Source organism: Zea mays, chromosome 6 (assembly GCF_902167145.1).
Source record: "Zea mays cultivar B73 chromosome 6, Zm-B73-REFERENCE-NAM-5.0, whole genome shotgun sequence".
NCBI classification, from domain to species: Eukaryota; Viridiplantae; Streptophyta; class Magnoliopsida; order Poales; family Poaceae; genus Zea; species Zea mays.
The window spans coordinates 101,103,517-101,121,724 of NC_050101.1; the positions used below are offsets into that span (position 1 = coordinate 101,103,517).

The 18,208-nt window shown below is 41.9% G+C and overlaps 2 protein-coding genes and 1 non-coding gene across 4 annotated transcripts; 2 read left to right on the forward strand and 1 right to left on the reverse strand.

The window, feature by feature from the left end:
• Window positions 1–3,487: 3,487 nt before the first annotated feature.
• LOC100280759 (sm protein) lies at window positions 3,488–4,501 on the forward strand. 2 transcript variants are annotated; one of them, XM_008649556.2, is made up of 2 exons: window positions 3,488–3,688; window positions 3,946–4,501. In XM_008649556.2, the coding sequence occupies exon 2, from the start codon at window positions 3,963–3,965 to the stop codon at window positions 4,323–4,325; it is 363 nt and encodes a 120-aa protein (XP_008647778.1). In that variant the 5' UTR covers window positions 3,488–3,688; window positions 3,946–3,962; the 3' UTR covers window positions 4,326–4,501. The 2 variants fall into 2 exon arrangements, with proteins under 2 accessions (XP_008647778.1, NP_001147152.1); NM_001153680.1 differs by having other exon boundaries at window positions 3,625–4,463.
• Window positions 4,502–4,858: 357 nt separating this feature from the next.
• On the reverse strand, window positions 4,859–8,647 carry LOC100501641 (Geranylgeranyl transferase type-2 subunit alpha 1). Its single transcript, NM_001196321.1, has 8 exons — window positions 8,495–8,647; window positions 7,992–8,151; window positions 7,701–7,867; window positions 7,525–7,629; window positions 6,231–7,004; window positions 5,965–6,154; window positions 5,717–5,894; window positions 4,859–5,458 (listed from the first exon to the last, which is right to left on the reverse strand). Exons 1-8 carry the CDS (start codon window positions 8,608–8,610, stop codon window positions 5,064–5,066), a joined length of 2,085 nt encoding a protein of 694 aa, NP_001183250.1. The 5' UTR covers window positions 8,611–8,647; the 3' UTR covers window positions 4,859–5,063.
• An 8,864-nt stretch (window positions 8,648–17,511) lies between these two features.
• Window positions 17,512–17,597, forward strand: MIR160g (microRNA MIR160g). Its single transcript, NR_121128.1, has one exon. It is a non-coding gene; the product is annotated as a microRNA MIR160g (primary transcript).
• The last annotated feature ends 611 nt before the right edge of the window (window positions 17,598–18,208 follow it).

Sequence of the window (18,208 nt, forward strand, 5' to 3'; positions counted from 1 at the left end):
AATATATGCCTTTCCATTTTTCTTTTTGTGGAACCTCTTGTGCTTCCCATCCTTCCTCTTGAAGAATCTCTTTTCCTTTTTCTCATCATCGATGTCATCTTCTTTCTTGCCCTTGAACTTATTCTTCTTGGGCTTGTTACATTGATGAGCAAGATGACCAAGCTCTCCACAGTTGTAGCAATCCATCTCAGAAACGGGCTTTCTTTTGCTGGAAAAGAATTTCTTCTTTCTTGAATCAAATTTGATGCCTTCTCTGTTGAGCTTCTTTAACATCTTGGTGGTCTTCCTCACCATCAAGGCAATGTTAGCATCAAGATCATCATCACTTGAGGATTCTTCCTCAATTTGTACTTTAGATTTTCCTTTTCTTTCTTGATTTGCTTTGAGAGCCAAATCCTTTCTCTTGGAAGATGACTCATCCTTGTCATTGATGTGCATGTACATCTCATGAGCATTGATCTTTCCCAATATCTGTGTAGTTGTGGTAACTGAAACATCCATTTGATGCAGTACAGTGACAATGTGTCCATATTTGTCAATTGGGAGGACACTGAGAATCTTCCTCACAACATCCGGTTGTGAAATTTGTGTAAGCCCCAATCCATTTACTTCTTCTGCAAGAATATTGAGATGTGAGTACATAGCATTGGCATTTTCATTAGCAAGCATTTCAAAAGAATTTAACTTTCTCATAGCAATGTGATATCTCTCCTCATGCTCACTTCTAGTTCCTTCATGTAGAGCACAAATGTCCATCCATAAATCATGAGCATTTTTATGATTTCTAACTCTATTAAACACATCTTTGCAAAGGCCTCTAAAAAGGGTGTTTTTGGCCTTAGCATTCCATTTCTCATAATTAAACTCTTCACCTACAAGATTTGTGGGATCTCTAGGTTCGGGGAATCCTTGTGTGGTGGCTTTGTAGACACCATTGTCTATAACCTCTAAATATGCTTACATACGAATTTTCCAATATGGAAAATCGTCACCATAAAAACGGGAGGAGGTCCATCCCCACCGGACATCGTTACTCTAGCGGTTAAGCTAATCTAAGAGCAACAAGGCTCTGATACCAATTGAAAGGATCACGATGCCCAAGAGGGGGGTGAATTGGGCTTTTTTTAAAATCAACACTAATTAAAACCTAAGAAAGAGCCCAACTTCACCCCAACAACTAGCACTAAGAGAATAATATTAGAAATACAACAATGCTAAGACAATACTTCAAATACTTGCTAAACAAATACACAATGTAAAATGCTTGAATTAAGTGCAGAATGTAAAGCAAGGTTTAGAATACTTCTCCAATTTTTCCCGAGGTATCGAAGAGTCGGCACTCTCCACTAGTCCTCGTTGGAGCACCCGCGCAAGGGTATCGCTCCCCCTTGGTCCTCGCAAGAACCAAGTGCTCACTACGAGATGATCCTTTGCCACTCCGGCGCGGTGGATCCCTCACGACTGCTTACAAACTTGAGTCAGGTCACCAACAAGATCTCCACGGTTATCACCGAGCTCCCAACGCCACCAAGCCGTCTAGGTGATGCCGATCACCAAGAGTAACAAGCTGTAGACTTTCGCTTGACCAAGAGAAGCCTAATGCAAGTGGTGTGTGCTCTAGGTGGCTCTCGCTAGCGCTAATGAGGTCCAAATGCGGGATTAAGATTCTCTAATCTCGCACTAGGCTTTTGGTGCTTGCAATGCTCTACCAATGTGCAGGAATTAATGTGGGCAGCAAGACACTGAATATGGTGGGTGGAGGGGGTATAAATAGCCCTCACCCACCAACTAGCTGTTACCAGCACTGTTCTGCGCATGGGCACACCAGACAGTCCGGTGCGCCAACGGTGCGCCAACGGTCGACTCCAACGGCTAGTTTTGACAGCTAGCCGTTGGGCTGATGGCACACCGGACAGTCCGGTGCACTGTCCGGTGCGCTGTCCGGTGCACCACTAAAAATCCACTCGGGAACCTTACACTCTCGGGTTTCTGCGTGGGGAAAACCCTTCCCCTGGGCCCGCCTGGCCCCACCTGGCAGAGGGCACACCGGACAGTCCGGTGCACACCGGACAGTCCGGTGCCCCAAAGTCAGAAACCCTATTTTCTATTTTCCGCTGTTTTTCAAATCGGTTTTCGTTCTAACTTGTGAGTATGTTCTAGAGTGTCACGTAGCACTATATGTGAGTGTGAATATGCACCAACACTACACTATAACTCTCTTGGTCAAACTACTAATTGACAACCCCTGTCTTTATAGTACGGCTAAAACAAAATAAAAGACCTAACTAAATCACGAGTGTCCACAACTCCTTGACACTCGGACTACGTAGTCCTTCACTTTTTGTTTCGTCGTTTTAGCCGTCGCTTCGAGTTCTTATCTCCGGGATTGTTTTCACCATTGTAGTACTTCTACCTGTAATGCGACCTAACTTACCATTTGTCTCTGCAAAACACACGTTAGTCACATATAACATTACGTTGTCATTAATCACTAAAACCAACCAGGGCCCTAGATGCTTTCACTGTGCTCATACTCAATTCATCTTGGCAGTCCAATGTGGTGTGTTGGATACTTAATCACCAAAACATGGTAGAAATAGCTCTATGACACATTTTCCTTCCAGCACTGACCTCTAATATCTGCTCTAGCAATATTAACCACACACCATGTCGCGGACGACAAAATTGTCTTGCTCAATCCAAACCTCTAATACCTCAGCTGGGGCTAAGGGTGGATAAGATTAGTCCTCCTCTTTGCTGAGGTGGCCTTCAAGTTTGGTGACACGGCTCAGCACTAGACATCGTGCGACTCGACTTTGATGTTGTTGTTCTCATTGGGCCTGAAAGCATCTAGTCCCTCTGTGGTTTAGTTATTAATGACACCCAATACTATTGTGGGTACATGTGTTTTATAGAGGTAAATTAAGGTTAGGTCACAATGATTGTTTGCACAATCATGCCCTTGACTATGGATTTTGTTTAGGTTTTTAAAGGATTGATGATAAGGTTAAGAATTGACGAGTTCTAAGTATCGTTTAGAGTTGAGAGATATTTCAAATAGTTTAAGAGACTGATTTTTCCTTTAATTATAGTATAAAGGACGACAAATTAAATATCTTATTACTTTTTACATGACATATTTTAAAGAAAAAGGACGTTCTCCTCGATCTGATGGGGACGACTGTCGTTTGGAGTTGAGAGACATTTAAAATAATTTAAGAGATTTTGTTTTTTCCTTTGATCGTAGTATAAAGAACGCGAAATTAACTATCTTATTATTTTTTACAAGGCATGTTTTAGAGAAAAAGGATGTTTTCTCGATCTGATGGACGAGGCACTTCGGCCTAATTCTTGGCAGCAATGCCAAACACTCGTCTTGGTATCTGTAAATGTCCAAATTGGGCCTTGAATTTGGCCCAACTAACTATCCACTCAAGTCTGGATCGCAGGTCCATTAGGTCTAGTTAGATAGAGTCCAAGGAATTCTAAAGAGACTTTAGATAATCAAGTCCAATCCAGGCTATAGTGGGCCTTTCTATCGCGCGCATTTTCTTTCCGACCAGCCGAGCGCCGCCGCCCTCCGGCAGGTCTTCTTCCCGGCCACGACCACCCACGCCAGGTCTTCCCGGCCCCGAACGCGAGCACCCAGCCCTCCTCCAGGTCTTCCCCGGCGACGAGCGCGTAGAAGGTACGCCCGATCCTTCTCCTCCCTTCCTACTTCTCGAAACAGAGCACCCAAAACCATAGCTAAGCTATCTGTATTCGGATCTGACCCAGTTACCTACCAGTTTCGAAATTTTCTGCGAAAATTATCCACCCCTGCCATCGAGATCCTTAAGTACCAGGCATAAAATCTTGCCTAGTAATTCTGCGTACCAGAACCCATATCCAAATTTTCTTTAACCCTGTTACATGCCCATGCCCATGCTCATCTACCACTACCAGAGGGGATCCTTAGCACAATGGAAGAAGGAGCACCAGGGCCGTCGCAAGCCATCCCGGATTCTGGAGACACGTACCGCAACAGCTCCACCGCGCCCGTGGGCAGCAGCTCACCGTCTGTCGCGAAGCTCCGGAAGCTGCTGTTCCGGCGGATGCTCATCGGCGTCAACGACGGCCGCTACTTCCACGGCCTGTTCCACTGCATCGACAAGCAGGGCAACATCATCCTCCAGGACGCCGTAGAGTACCGCAGCGCCCGCCACTGCTCGCCTCCGACGGAGCAGCGGTGCCTGGGGCTCATCCTGATCCCGGCCGCCTGCCGGTCGTCGTGCCAGGTCGATTGCTCCGTTGAAGAGAAGATGTCGCTCCTGTGTTTTGAGTGAATCGTGCTTCAAAGGGAATACACTACGCATGTACTAAGTTACTGGGGCTCATCTCTGCTATCTGAAACTGAGAGGCATGATTGGTGTTTCCTATTTTTGAAGGATTGTTTATTAGAAAACTTCAGAGTTCATACATAAGCTTTTCTATTTTCTACTATGATGCAGAGTTTATTTTACATAGTCTTTAGTTAGCTCCAGAGCTACAGCTATCAACAAAAACAGAAGTTTAGAAGAATGCATCTAAATAGAAACTACAGATTGTTGGACTAGTTAAGTCTGGGACTGCGACACTAGAATCAAGAGCCTCTGACAAGGGATTTTAGCTTCAGGCCTTGTGAAAAGAGAACGGGAGAAAATCTGTAGTACATAAACTGCATTCAAAACTCCCAAAGTTCAATTACAACATCATCGTCAGATAACCTCTGGAAGAGAGCAACGCTCACAACAAAAATGTAAATGGTAGCAGTGTAGCTCTGTTCTATTTTAATAAATAAACTTATTAAAGAATTCTGAAAGTAGAACAACTTGCAATTAGATAACATCTTCTTTCTTGTATGACCTATGACAGTTCAATCCTGAAAATTCAGAACTCTGTAACATCATGATCATGTCTCAGATTCGCATAAACAAATACAGCACTGCATATGAAGCAAATCAATGGCTTCTAGCAAAAAATAGTTCACATAGTGAGCCTTGACACTACCAAGATTGCCCAACTCCTAAGTGGAACTCCACCGATTAACTGACACCTTCACCATCAAACCATTTTAGACAAGGAATGAGCGTCACGACAAGAGTTCTGAAGCCGTCCTTGCTGGCAACTGCATTTCCTCTGATATCAAGCTGTGCCAGCTTCAAAGATCTGAAGAACAATATGGCGTCCCAGTATTCCGTCACGTTGATATTATTTACCTCCTGGTACTCTTCAAAAGCTTCACTTGCTTCAGTTTTGTGTGAGAACGGAGACGGGCAGATATACCGTGCTGTGTCAATTGAGTGAGCTCCAATCTCGTTGAACGACAAATCCAGAACTTTCAGTGAGATTATCTTCGTAAGGGGTTCAAGTGCTGTGAAACTACTGATCTGGTTGTTGCTGATGTTCAAGAACACAAGGCGCTGCAAAGCCTCCAAACCTTAAAAAGAACAAAAAAAAGTTACCAACCCAAAGCCTGTTTCTCAAATCTTATCCTTCAGGCATTTGCCAATGACTAAGCCAATTATCTAAAAAATACAAATTAGTTTAATATAGTTATCACTTCTGCAACTGCATTTGAGAAGCTGTCGCAGGCCAACTGCATCTGGGAAGCTAATTCGCAGGCCTTGTTACAGTTAAAAGATCATACTATGCTTTTTCTTGGAGTGGACATAAGAGAGATGATTCCGAGACTAACCTTCGACTGATCTAAGACTATTATGGCTTAGGTCCAGCATTTGAACCCACAACAGGCGCTCAGCAAATCCGATGCGTGTTACAGACAATCTGCGAAACTGCACATGATGCAGGGGAGCTGAATTTGGTTGAACCTGAACAGAACAATGCTTCGTGAAAGTCTCCATGTCACATGTTAACTGCACGAAAAAGTTAAGTTAGACAGCAGCACATTATCCCTAAGCAAAGTCTATTCAAAACATTCTTTACCTTATCCATCAGGGCTAAGCTCCGTTCATCCTCATAGTACTGCTTATGAGATGGATCCAGGTGAATCAAGTCAGTGAAGAGCCCCAGTGCCTCTTCACAGTATCCCTTCCTTTCAATTAGAGATCTTCCACGGGATTTTATAGCAGCACAAGCAAGCAATAGCCGGGCTAATGTCAACTTCCCAAACTTGCTGGAAAAGGGAGTATGTTATGGCATTTGGGTTATAATCATGGAAAAGGAGATTCAGAACGAATTTAGAGCATAACCTATTGTCATCAGCTAACTCTCTGAAAAGATCTATCTCCTCAGACAGCCTTTCAAAATGCCAATCTGAGTCATGTTCGACCAAGGCACTAGTAATGTTTAGCAGATCCAAAGGGATAGGATCACGGTTTCCATGAGACTGGAATGAGTCTGAGCAATTCCAGGCAACTGGCTTATCAAACGTATCTAAACCCTGGGCTGCGTTGTTGCTGATCAGTTCAATGTAAAATGTAAAATGCACAGGACAGTTGTAGTTAGAGCCACTTCTAGACACAATGTCATCCGAGCAGGGTATGCTCATTTCAACAGAATATTCCTGCAAACTGCTACATTCATTTGTAATTTGAAGATATGTGGCCCAACATTTAGAGTACCCAGAGTCTGCCATTGTGAGGGGCCTCCATTGGATATCCTTACCGAACTCCAAATCAGACTTTAAGTTCACACTTGAATGATTTAATCCTTTGACAGGCTCATTAAAATAAAGAACAATGGGTACAGTCCTTGACCAGACGGATGACAGTGTGTGCTGCTCAGCCTTTTCCTTGATAAAAGAGAAACTGAGCTTTGCAGCATTAGAAGGCCATGAAGCAATCAGCTGTGGGTTATCTGGACTAGATGTTTGAGCTAAAAGCCAGAGGTGATAGAACCATCCACTTTGGTCACTTGGATCTGTAAAAAGAGCTTGAGTAACAAGTTCAAACTCCTCGGAAAAAATCTTCTGCTTTGACTCAAAACCTTTGCTCTGCTGGATTAGTAGGTTGGACAGAAGTATACTGCCAAAAAGGTGAATGAGAACGAAATTGCAGCAAATGATTTTAATATTGGTACCAGAACCAACAAGTAAACATAATAGTACACTGTGAGACAAATAGGACCAAGGGTAATACAAGGCAATCAAAATATTCTTTGCCAATTACAGGAAACAAGCATATTTACAGCATATCAATTTACAGTACAAATTACAAAATACTAAACTCATAGTTCCCGTCTGCTGTTTAACATGAAATGCAATCACATTGCTTCGAAGTGGCAGCTTAGTTTACTAGTAATTAACGCTTATTTCACTACTGCCAAAAATAAAGGTGAAGCAGACTACATTTTTCACTCAAATGGCAGTTATTAAATTGCATCTGTTTTCATCAATCATAATCCATCCGACATCCATGGTCACTGAGTATAGGTTTAGAACAAAAAATATCTAACATCACTGCATGGACATACGAAAAGTCTAAGCATTTATAAAGAACATACGCATATCATTCAAAAGAGTGGCCATAAGTAACAATTGTATACCTACGATTATGCCATGCTGAGTAATTACTGAAGTTGTCACTGATTTTATCCATCGTATACTTAAGCTCCTCATCATCTGGCAAACCCATGAATCTCGCAAGGAACCTGGGGGGAGGCGGGTCGAGTTCAATTCAAGCAGACTATCTTGACTGTACTCAAAGACAACAGAAACCTACCTTCGGTAATTCCATCCATGGAAATTCCTGGCGTCCACCTTTAACAGTTTATCCAAGAGGCCAAGCTCATATTTGAAATCCACAGGCGCTAGCTTTTGGTTTAGCAACCACTTCCGGTGATACCAAGCCCCATAGGACTTTGGGTTCTGCCTTAAAGCAACCTCAGCCTTCCAAATTTTAAGCATCGTCTAAGTAGGCAATTACAATGGACACCAAAAACGACGAAAGCACAGAAATACAAGAACTCTCCTTCTAACTGATACAAGAGTGTTGATGGATCAGAGAACTAACCACTCTCAGCTCATCATCAATAGCAGACTTGATGGCCTGTGGGTCAGAAAGCTCCTTGACATTGTGCTGCAACGCAAGCTTCCGGTAGTTCCATGCCGTGTAGGCCTCTGGATTTGTCTCGAGCAGCTTGAAGCTCAGCCCAATTGACTCCTTTGTGTACCTACAGGCCCCAGCCACTGATTAAATAAGTCCAGTGTGCTATTAAGCACTACTCTTAAGGCTGAATCTGGGATCTTTTACTTTGTCGACAAGGAAAAGAGAGGTGAAATTACAGCTGTGATGCGACACCCAATTTCTTTTTTGTTATGACCGATTAACTGACAGATAATTTGCAATGGTACCAGGCCGGGAAGGCAATAAAATTTGCATCTTCACTCCGCAGGAACATCGCCAGGCCATGAGAGCCTCTATCACACTAATCATAGTGGTTGCTAAAATCGACTTGTGCTAGATGGAGCAAGAAGAGAGAGATGAGGATGTAGTACGGGCGGGCGGCGGCTTACGTGCGGGCATGGTGATTGTGCAGGACCTGGGCCTGGAGGTCCCGGAGCTTGGCGGCTTTCGCTGACGCCGCCTCGTCGTCCTCAGGCTTGGCCGGGCGCCGCGGCCGGCCGTGCATCGCCTCCTCCCTGCGTCGCCGGCGCCGCGGGTGCCGGGGTTTGGATCTTAGGGAGGGGGAGCGGCCGTTCACCCTTCCAACCAAGTAGGTGCCTTCATCTCCTGGGACCTAATCTTAGGACTAGGACTAGGAGTACTAGGCTAGGCTAGTACTGCCTAGTACTCGTGCGGTCGTGCCGCCGGGGGCGCTGTCGTGTAGATTAGCTCGGTTCAGATTCGCCCGCGCCGCCGCCCTCCGTGGTTGCCGCTGCCATCGGCCCGGCGCTAGCTGCAGTGATCCTTTGCCGTCGCCGTCGCGCAACAAATTGCAACACGCTCCTCCTACCTCGACCGGAGCCGCTGACACGAGCGACGGGTGCAGCTGCAGATTGGAATTTTTCTATGAATATCTGATGCGCATACCTCGGATCAACGCATCTCAACTTTGTTGGTAACAACAGAAACAAAAATGTTGGAAATTGGCAGTTCTTGGCTCATGGTTGAATCTGTCCTAGAACAGTCTATTGCCTAATTGTTGAGAAGCAAACCAACAACAGTTTTACAAAGGTGATCAGATCATCACTACAGCTCAGCAGTCAACAGGGACGGACAACCATGTCTGGTACATCGCTACACGGCTTACACTGTAAAACATTCCAATACGGCCCTGTTCGGTTCAAAAACTTCTGACGAATTAGAAAGCAATCTAATAATGAGACCAGAAGATTTTCTAGCTATCCGTTTCAATTTCATGGGATCCAAACAGGTTCTAACTTTATTTGTTGTTTTATTGATTTCGAAAGGAGGAAATTGACAGCGTAACTCCAAGCTAGATCTTCACCCTTGCCAGCACATGCACAGTAATGTCCGAATGCGCACGAGAAATCTTTGAGCTCACAGTCATCCTCACACAGCTTTGGCACCAGATTAGTCGAAAGCAGTGAGAACTGTCTCACTGTCTCCAGCAACGTCCCCTAAATTTCATTTTCTAAAGGAATATTCTCTGTCTTTTACAACACACTCTAAAAGATTTCATACTCTATATTTTCAACATCTCTAGTAACAACCTCTAAAATCGGTCCTCTATATCTACAGTGTTAACAGATTTCACAATACACATTGTTTTTTATCTATCTTAAAAAACAGTTCATATGTCGTGAAATTACATATTGATTTTATTGGGAAAACAATATTAGTTCATATTGAGGCAAATAATTACCAGACGTCTGTATTATAAGTTTTTGTTAGTCATCTACGCAATACAAAAATCATTTGTAGCATGCCAAAAATGATTTAGGAACTAGTTTAGGTAATTACATTTTCTAACTTACATTATTAATTGTTTTTTTTCTAACGAAGCGTACGGCTCCAGGAGGTAAAGCGCGGGAGAGATACAAAATCATTTGTAGCATGACAAAAATAACTTAGGAACTAGTTTAGATAATTATATTTTCTAACCTACAGTACCAATTGTTTTTTTCCTAACGAAGCGTACGACTCCAGAAGGTAAAAGCGCGGGAGAGAACGGATGCCGGTGGCGCGCGCGACTGAACAGTGTATAGCGAGCGAGATACTGGCCGTCAGATATATCGGATGAGGGAGACCCAGTATATTTTAACGGACAGTTTAGCGGTTGCTGCTGGACACATATCGGACATCTACTTTCGGTATATTTAGAGTACAGAATGTTTTATCGGCTGTTGTTGGAGAGAGCCTAACATCTCATGCTCTCATCTCAAGAAAAAAAAGAAAAATAGGGGAAAAGTGATTTACATTTCAACTGCATCAGAACCTATGGGTCATTTGAAGACAACTCGAGATGCAGGAGCCATGCTCAAATCCAAATCTTTAGCCTGCTGAGGGATGCGAAATTGTAAAAGATGGACAATTCTTTTCTCCAAGGGAAACCAGTAGGAGACTAACATATCAGATTATCAGTACAAGCTATTCCCTCCGTTCTAAATAGTCATTTTAGCTTTTTTTTAATGCATAGCTTTTGCTATATACCTAAATTTATGTTATGTCTAATACACTACATAGTTAAAACTATTCTCTTCGTTTTTATTTACATGTCAGATTGGCTTAGTCCTAAGTTAATTGATACTATCTTTGAACATCTATTTCAAAAAATATATAGTTTCACGACATATTAATTACAGATTATAAAAGTATTTCCTATAGTGAATCTAAAAGCATACATCTTAGAGCATCTCTACTAGTTCTCAAAAGAAGTCTGTAAAATTATTTTAGAGTGTTATTAACCAGATGAAAATCATCCTCCAACATTCCTTAAATGAGTTCCTCAAATATACCATCTTTCTAAATATCTCTATTTAGTTCACTGACTTAGGGAGACTTAGGCAGCTGTTTCACACTCCCAATACCCTATTTCATGTGTCAATCATACCATGAAACCACTTGTCAACTATCGAGTCCATGCATGTATGCAAGTTATGCACTTTAAATGGTTTTTATTATCCTCGTTTGACAAGTCTGAAGATAACCCATCAAAAAATAGAGGAAATCGACTATAGGAAAACAATTAAAGAATGTTGACCAGGAACCGACATTCTTACTCTAATAAACCGACATTCTTATTAAGTTAAGTACGTCGGTTCCCCATGTAGTTAGTCGACGTATTTATTTCGACGTACATAACTGAATAAGTATATCGATGTCTCTAGACCGACGTACTTAATGCCCCACGTGCACCCGACATACTTAAATGTAAGTACATCGGCCAACAATAATCGATGTTCTTATTTGCTTTAAATATGTCAGGCCAACATACTTAATTAAACCGATATTTTCACGTTTTCCTGTAGAGTACGATTCATATAGAATGAAAATAGTGATATAGAGAAGAACAATGATTATTGAACTTTATTGTACAAATGAAATCAAATTTAAAGCTAAAAATAATAAATAGAAAACTGGATTAGCATAACTAAAAACATTCAATAACATAAAAATTGGGAACGATTGGGGGTTAAAATTGTTTTTTGTAAGATTAAGTAATTATGATTTTTAGATGGAATTATGTTCAATAGTGCTTAACGGTCTATTGTAATCTTTTTGGCTCGACGTGTTGTTTTATTTGATAGTTTCTAAGATACATATAAAATTTCCCTTGATGAGTTTAAGTTATCTGTCCTAAGATAGAATGGTTCACTGCAGATGTTGAAATTCAATGGTGGATATTACCTAGTGTAATGCTTCGTCTCAGTGTATTGCTTTATTGGGATCAAAGTTCTTGTAAGTTGAGGCCTTTTGATCAATGGGGTGAATGTTAGGTGTGATCTCGTAGTCAAAAGCATTGACCGGGTTTTTGGAGGGCTAACTGCCCACTTGCCCTGATCGGGGGCGATAAATCATGTGACCTCCTTGCATAGTCCGAAGTCACACCGTTATACAGAGTTTGGCCTTCTCCACGGGAGAGGCTAAGGAAACAGAGAGACTTCCCTAATCTGATTCGAGGGATGGCGGAGAGTGACTTGAAGACCTACGTCTACCGTTAGTCTTCTGTGCCGGCGTTCATCTACGCCTCCTCACCGCGTCGCTATACCTCTTCTCAAAAGTAGCAGTCACAAATCACTGCTTTTGGTGGAGAGCGACAAGCACGATTTACTGGAGTAGAACGCCTCGTTTCACCACGACCTAGTAGTTCCTTCTAAGAGAAGGAGTCGGTAACCGACCCCTGCCTTGATCTATAAAAGGAAAGGGTCGGAGACGGACACAATGGGAGGACACTCAACGAAAGGCAACTATACATGCTCGACGAGACTAGAAGATCCAGAAGATAGAGCCAAGACATTAGCCACCGCAACATCCAAGGCTTAGCTTAGAACTCTAGTTCCATAGTCTTTAGGTCCACCCACTCCAGTTCTAGACTTGTGAGCTCTTCCTCCCTCTCTCGCCCGCTTGTAACCCCTACTATGAGCATTGAGCAACAAAGGTGCCGATAGCGCGAACCGCCGAAGACTGTATGTAGGGACGTTCTGCCCAAACCAGTATAAATCTTTCGCCCACCGAGCACACCATCCGAAACCCAGAATGCGCACATACAAATTTACTTGTTAAAGTTAGGTTCAGAACACCGACAAGTATATTGTATTTTTTGGCTCGGTGTGTTGTTTTATTTCAGATACGTTTTCTAAGATACATGCATATAAAATTTCCCTTGATGAGTTTAAGTTATCTATCCTGAGATATGTAGAATATGGTTCACTGCAGATGCTGAAATTCAATGGTGGATATTACCTATTGTAATGCTTCATGTCGGTGTATTGCTTTATTGGGATCAAAGTTCTTGTAAGTTGAGGCCTTTCGATCAAGTGGTGAATGTTAGGTTTGATCTCACGGTCAAAAGCTTTGACCAAGTTTTTAGGAGGGCTATAACTGTCCACTTGTCCTGGTCGGGGGCAATAAATCCTGCGACCTCCTCGCATGGTCCCAAGTCACGTCGCTATATATAGTTTGGCCTTCTCCACGAGAGAGGCTAAGGAAACAAAGAGACTACCCTAATTCGACCCAAGGTATGGCGGAGAGTGACTTCAAGATCTACGTCTACCGCCAGTCTTTTGTGTTGTCGTTCATCTGCGCCTCCTCACCGAATCTCGTTATACCTCTTCTCCAAGTAGGCATAGGGCACTGCCCTTTTGGCCCTGCTTAAGGTAAATCATCAGATTCACATGTTATAGTGGTTAGAGGTTAAGAACAAGATCGAGTAGGATCTAACACTACAGTGCTAGTTTTTGGCAGACCTCTCTTTAATTTTCCTTTTGGAAAAAACGACAAAATGTAGCTTTTCATGCATTTAAGTATTCTATATTTAGGTTCAATGTTGGCCAAAGTACGTTGCGGATTAGTTTTCTCAAGGCTTGTCGTTCACAAAATTTAAGGGAGCTGCTGGTTCATATATGTAACTTACACATGTAATTAATTTAAGCGGCCGAACAGAGACATGCGCTTGGTGTAAGTCGGTACATAAAATATCATCAATTTGGAATCACCTCATCATATCAAAATAATATTTTCTTCGTTCTATATAGTATTTATTTTAGCTCTTGACTTTTATGTCTATATTTAAATAAATAATGATAAATATGGAGTTGTAGACTATATTATAAATCTCATAAAGTAAAACGGATTTGATTTTGGCAGAGGGAGTATGTGGTAAGACGAAGTTGTTTGCTTTGCATGCATGTATGCATGGACGCGAGCGGTGTGTGCGTGGATGTGAAACTATCTCAGCTCTAGGGCGGGACGAAATGCTAGTGGCTCATCAAATCGCTTCAATTCATAGTCAGTTTGGCTCGTTTGAATTTTTCCACAAGTTGAGCTGACATCTTAGCTCGATTCGTTAACGAGCCAGCTCGGTTTGTTAACGAGCCAGCTTGTGAGCTAGAGCTACCACATTTTAGCAACATGAAACTATACGTATATCGTTTACGGAATAGATAATGAACATGTTATATATATATGTGGTGTCTATGTCCTATGAGTTAAACTAATGATTAATGAAGTATATCTTTATGTTAAGTTGGTCTATATGAATAAATTATGAGTTAAACTAATGAACATATATGTAATTGTGAATTGATGAGTGATGAGTTGTGCTAATTTGATGTTATATTGACGTTGTCTGTGTAACTATGAGTACAATTACTATTTTCTATTGTTAAGTTAGTTTAAAATTAACTAAAAACTGATTATATATATATATAGTTTTTTTTCTGTCTCATGAGCTAAACGTCAGCTCGAGCTGGTAAAAGCCAACTCGAACTGAGAAGGGCCGCCGTTATCCAGACCTATCTATCGCAACTGCTACTGCAAATTTGGAGTGCGAAAGTTCCAAGAGCTCGCGTCGTCCATGCGTTACCCTCCAAGCCAACCATTCCATCTGCTTTGCACGCACAGGCATAATTGCAAGCAGGATCATGAGCCTCTACACACTAGTAGAGTAGTAGAGAAGAGCTCAAAATCTGTGATGATGTTTAATTTTTATAGGTGGTTTCAATTATCAAACACCAGTGCTATTTTAAATAACAGTTTTCTTAATAAAGCGTCACTAAAAATCATTTGTATCCTGAATTTTTAAGTTTTTCAAACAATCTCGTATGAAAAAAATCACCAACATAAGATTTATAGATATCTAAAAGTTATAAAATTTTGTAGTTAACAACTTTTTTATTTGAAATCATTTCGGCTCTCAAAAACTACATCTAAAATTATCAAATTTAAAATGTAAATTTTGCCAATGGCCTCGGATGGGAAAAGTGTCAAAACAAAAGTTGTAGAACTCCAAAAAGTTATGAAACTTTGTAGTTGACAATTTTTTTCGTTTGAGTTCGTTTACAGCCTCAAACAATCAATTTAAACTTAGTTGGTTATAATATGTGGTCAACAAAACTGTAATATAGAAACAAAGTAAGTGATATACAAAGTGGTAGATGGGTTATACGCGAGGGCGAGGTCGTATCTACGTATTTTGCGTGAAAAATATTGTGACTTGCGACTTTAATAGACGGGGTAGTGAGGCCTCCTAATAAAAATATTTTTTAAACCCTTTTTGTATGTTTTTTGAAAAATATTTTCGCCTATAGTTTTATTACCTCGACCAACATATCCGCTTGACTGGAATGGATAGGCTTCTGCAGCGCTGGAACTTGGCGTGATTCCTCGCCAATTTCCCTCTCCATCTATCTCTAGTCTCCATCCCATCCATCCATCTATCTATCTAGGACCAAAGTCTGTGGTGCAATGTGGGGAGCCAGAAGAATATCGCAGACCCCTACATGCCTACACACATGAGGCTTTGCAGGGTGAGTATCCTGCTTTCAGTTGAGCATTTGTCCATGGCTGATGGCTTCATCCAACCTTGTCATACCAAATAGGTTTACAACCTTGTCTCGCTGGACTGGTGGTCCGATGAGGCGGTTTAGGATATACCACGGTCCAACTGAAACCATTCACGAGATAAACTTGAGGAGATAGTAGCTGTGTGCTTACATGTGTGTCTACGAGGTGGAGATAAACCACAATTGGTTAAGCAAAATTCGATCTTTTAACATAAAAAATCATATCTTTAACCCCTATCAGGTATAGGTAGGCTACTAGGCTAAATATATGATGTTATCATATTATTGCTAGCATTATTATTATTATTATTATTATTATTATTATTATTATTATTATTATTATTATTATTATTATTATTATTATTATTATTATTATTATTATTATATTACGTATATCATATGATTATCCTGAAATAATTTATAATTTTAGATTTTATGTATAGGAAAGGTAGAACATAAATAAATACGTACCAATTTATGTTCTTCTTTTTTATAGAGGTTCATTTGTTTTCTTCTCTTACACTGCATAAATATATTTTGCTTCTCTCTCTACACGCACATATAATGAGGTCATTATTTGGTAGCACTACGATCTTTTGACATGGGTGGTTGTGCGTGGTGCAAGCATATATTACACTATAATCATTTCTAGAACAATATCAAGAGTAATTTGTTTATTGCAAAGTGCATTTTTTCGGGACCCGGGATTCTAGCTAGATTACCTCTAAATAAAAGCAGGAATAAAATACTTCATTAAATATTTTATTTCTATACCTCATTATAAAATCCAGCTTGCTTCTTCTATACCTCACTCTTTTACTGTTGTCCTTGTCCCTTACCTTAGCCACCCATAAGCCTTTAGCAGCTTCTCATCTCCAGGTCGGCTCCTATCTTCTTTCGTTCTCTTGGCGTGTGTTTAGTTAGCGGGTCGATGCAGGTTGGAACAGGTTCAACCCACAACAACCCGTGTTTGATTCAAAAGGCTCGCAGTTTAGGTTGATTCTGGGTCAAAATACTTCTTGAAAATGTGGGTTCTAGGGATTCCTAAAAAACAAGCGAAGCATTTCGACTCACTTCCTCTACACCCTCCCGTCACCCATGCCTTATCCACTCGAGACCAGCACAGGAGCGCGCCGCGACTGTCGGCCTGATGGGACGAGGGACCCCGACAACCTACCGTCCGACGTTAATCCCCCGCCTGCCTCCCGTCGTCAGTCCCCCACTAGCCTGCCCTCTAGCGTACTGGCCTCCGTCAGCGCCGTCAGACTCCCCCACTGGCTTGCTGCGCCTCCCACCGTCAGTCCCCCGCTGGCCTGCCCTCCGATGCCAGCATGTTCTCCAGTAGGCACAACCCACGAGCCTGGCTAGTGCTGTCGTCGAATAGATAAAGGTCAGTGCTCGTCTTCGCCTAGATAAGCCTGCTAGTCATGGCAAATGTAAAAAATTCACTGAAATGCATCTTGATGTTGTTGGGATGTTCCTTTAATTATGACTGAAATGTAACAATGAGACCTCAATACCTCATCACTAAAAATTTATGACTTGGTTGATAATGACTTTAATTTATATATATCTTGTGCTTACGAATTTCTCAAATATTAAAATAGTGTCGGTTTCATTTATTTTGAATGATATCATCTTATTGAATGCAAGATATTATACTGAATATGATAATATAACAAAGAAGGTGACCATATTCAGTTCATTCCTCATTCATCCATCATCACGAAACAACAAGAGATAGTACAACTCCAACCCACTTTAACCCTATAATCAAACAAGAAACTAGGTTCGATCTGTCACTGAAACCAAACATGAAACGGATCCGACCCAACCCAAAAAATGGCTCGGCTCCGATCCAACCCATGTCGTTCCGAAACAAACACATGCTTGGTGCGTGATCATCGCCAAGATTTATTTGCTCAATCCTCTTTCCACCTCATGCGCACTTGCTGTTTGCTCTTGCTCTTCTACCGATTATATATTCGTCGTTGTTCATCGTGCGACTCCATGGAGCTAGGCAATGTTAATTACGTCAGCAGTCTTGGTCGATTGGCTCGTGCATGCCTGGCTCCCTGTATGCCACACATGTAGCCCAACCCGTGATGTGATTGGATGCTGTGGGTGGCGTGCAAGGAGCCAAGCATGTATGCATATATAACATGCCATGATCATCTCCTCTCTCTATATATATCTTTTGATCCATTGAACTTTTTTCTGCTCGTTTTTTTCGAAAAGGATATGATCGATGTTGTGTGTTACATCTGTACGACATGTTGCTTATCTTGTGAACGCTTGGGTTCAATTCGAAATGCTTCTGGAGGGGGAGAATTTAGGGATTCGACGAAGCTCTAAGGCAGGTGCGCGTTCCAATCCTCTTTCAAAGATAGATCAATCGAGACCACAATGACGTTGACCTGCTTTTCTTTTGCTAACAATGGGAGTCTAACCGCCTCTTTTCGCTGAATCTGTGTGTCAATTTGTTTGGTTTCTGCTTGTCGGGGACCATAATTAGGGGTACCCTCAAGACTCCTAAATCTCAGCTGGTAACCCCCATCAGCACAAAGCTGCAAAGGCCTGATGGGTGCGATTAAGTCAAAGATCGGTCCATTCAAGGGACGCGATCGCGCCTCGCCCGAGCCCGGCCTCGGGCAAGGGCAGCCGACCCCGGAGGATCTACATCTCGCCCAAGGACCCCCTCCAGCAACGGACACACCTTCGGCTCGCCCGAGGCCCAGTCTTCACCAAGAAGCAACCTTG

Excerpts from the sequence above, each read along its gene's own strand:
- LOC100501641 (NM_001196321.1), bottom strand. The coding sequence starts at position 8,610 with ATGCACGGCCGGCCGCGGCGCCCGGCCAAGCCTGAGGACGACGAGGCG. Across the intron at positions 7,005-7,524 it reads TCAGCATGGCATAATCGTAG|TATACTTCTGTCCAACCTAC; the intron begins GTATACAATTGT and ends CCTTTTTGGCAG. Across the intron at positions 5,459-5,716 it reads TAGTCTTAGATCAGTCGAAG|GTTTGGAGGCTTTGCAGCGC; the intron begins GTTAGTCTCGGA and ends GTTCTTTTTAAG.
- LOC100280759 (XM_008649556.2), top strand. The coding sequence starts at position 3,963 with ATGGAAGAAGGAGCACCAGGGCCGTCGCAAGCCATCCCGGATTCTGGA.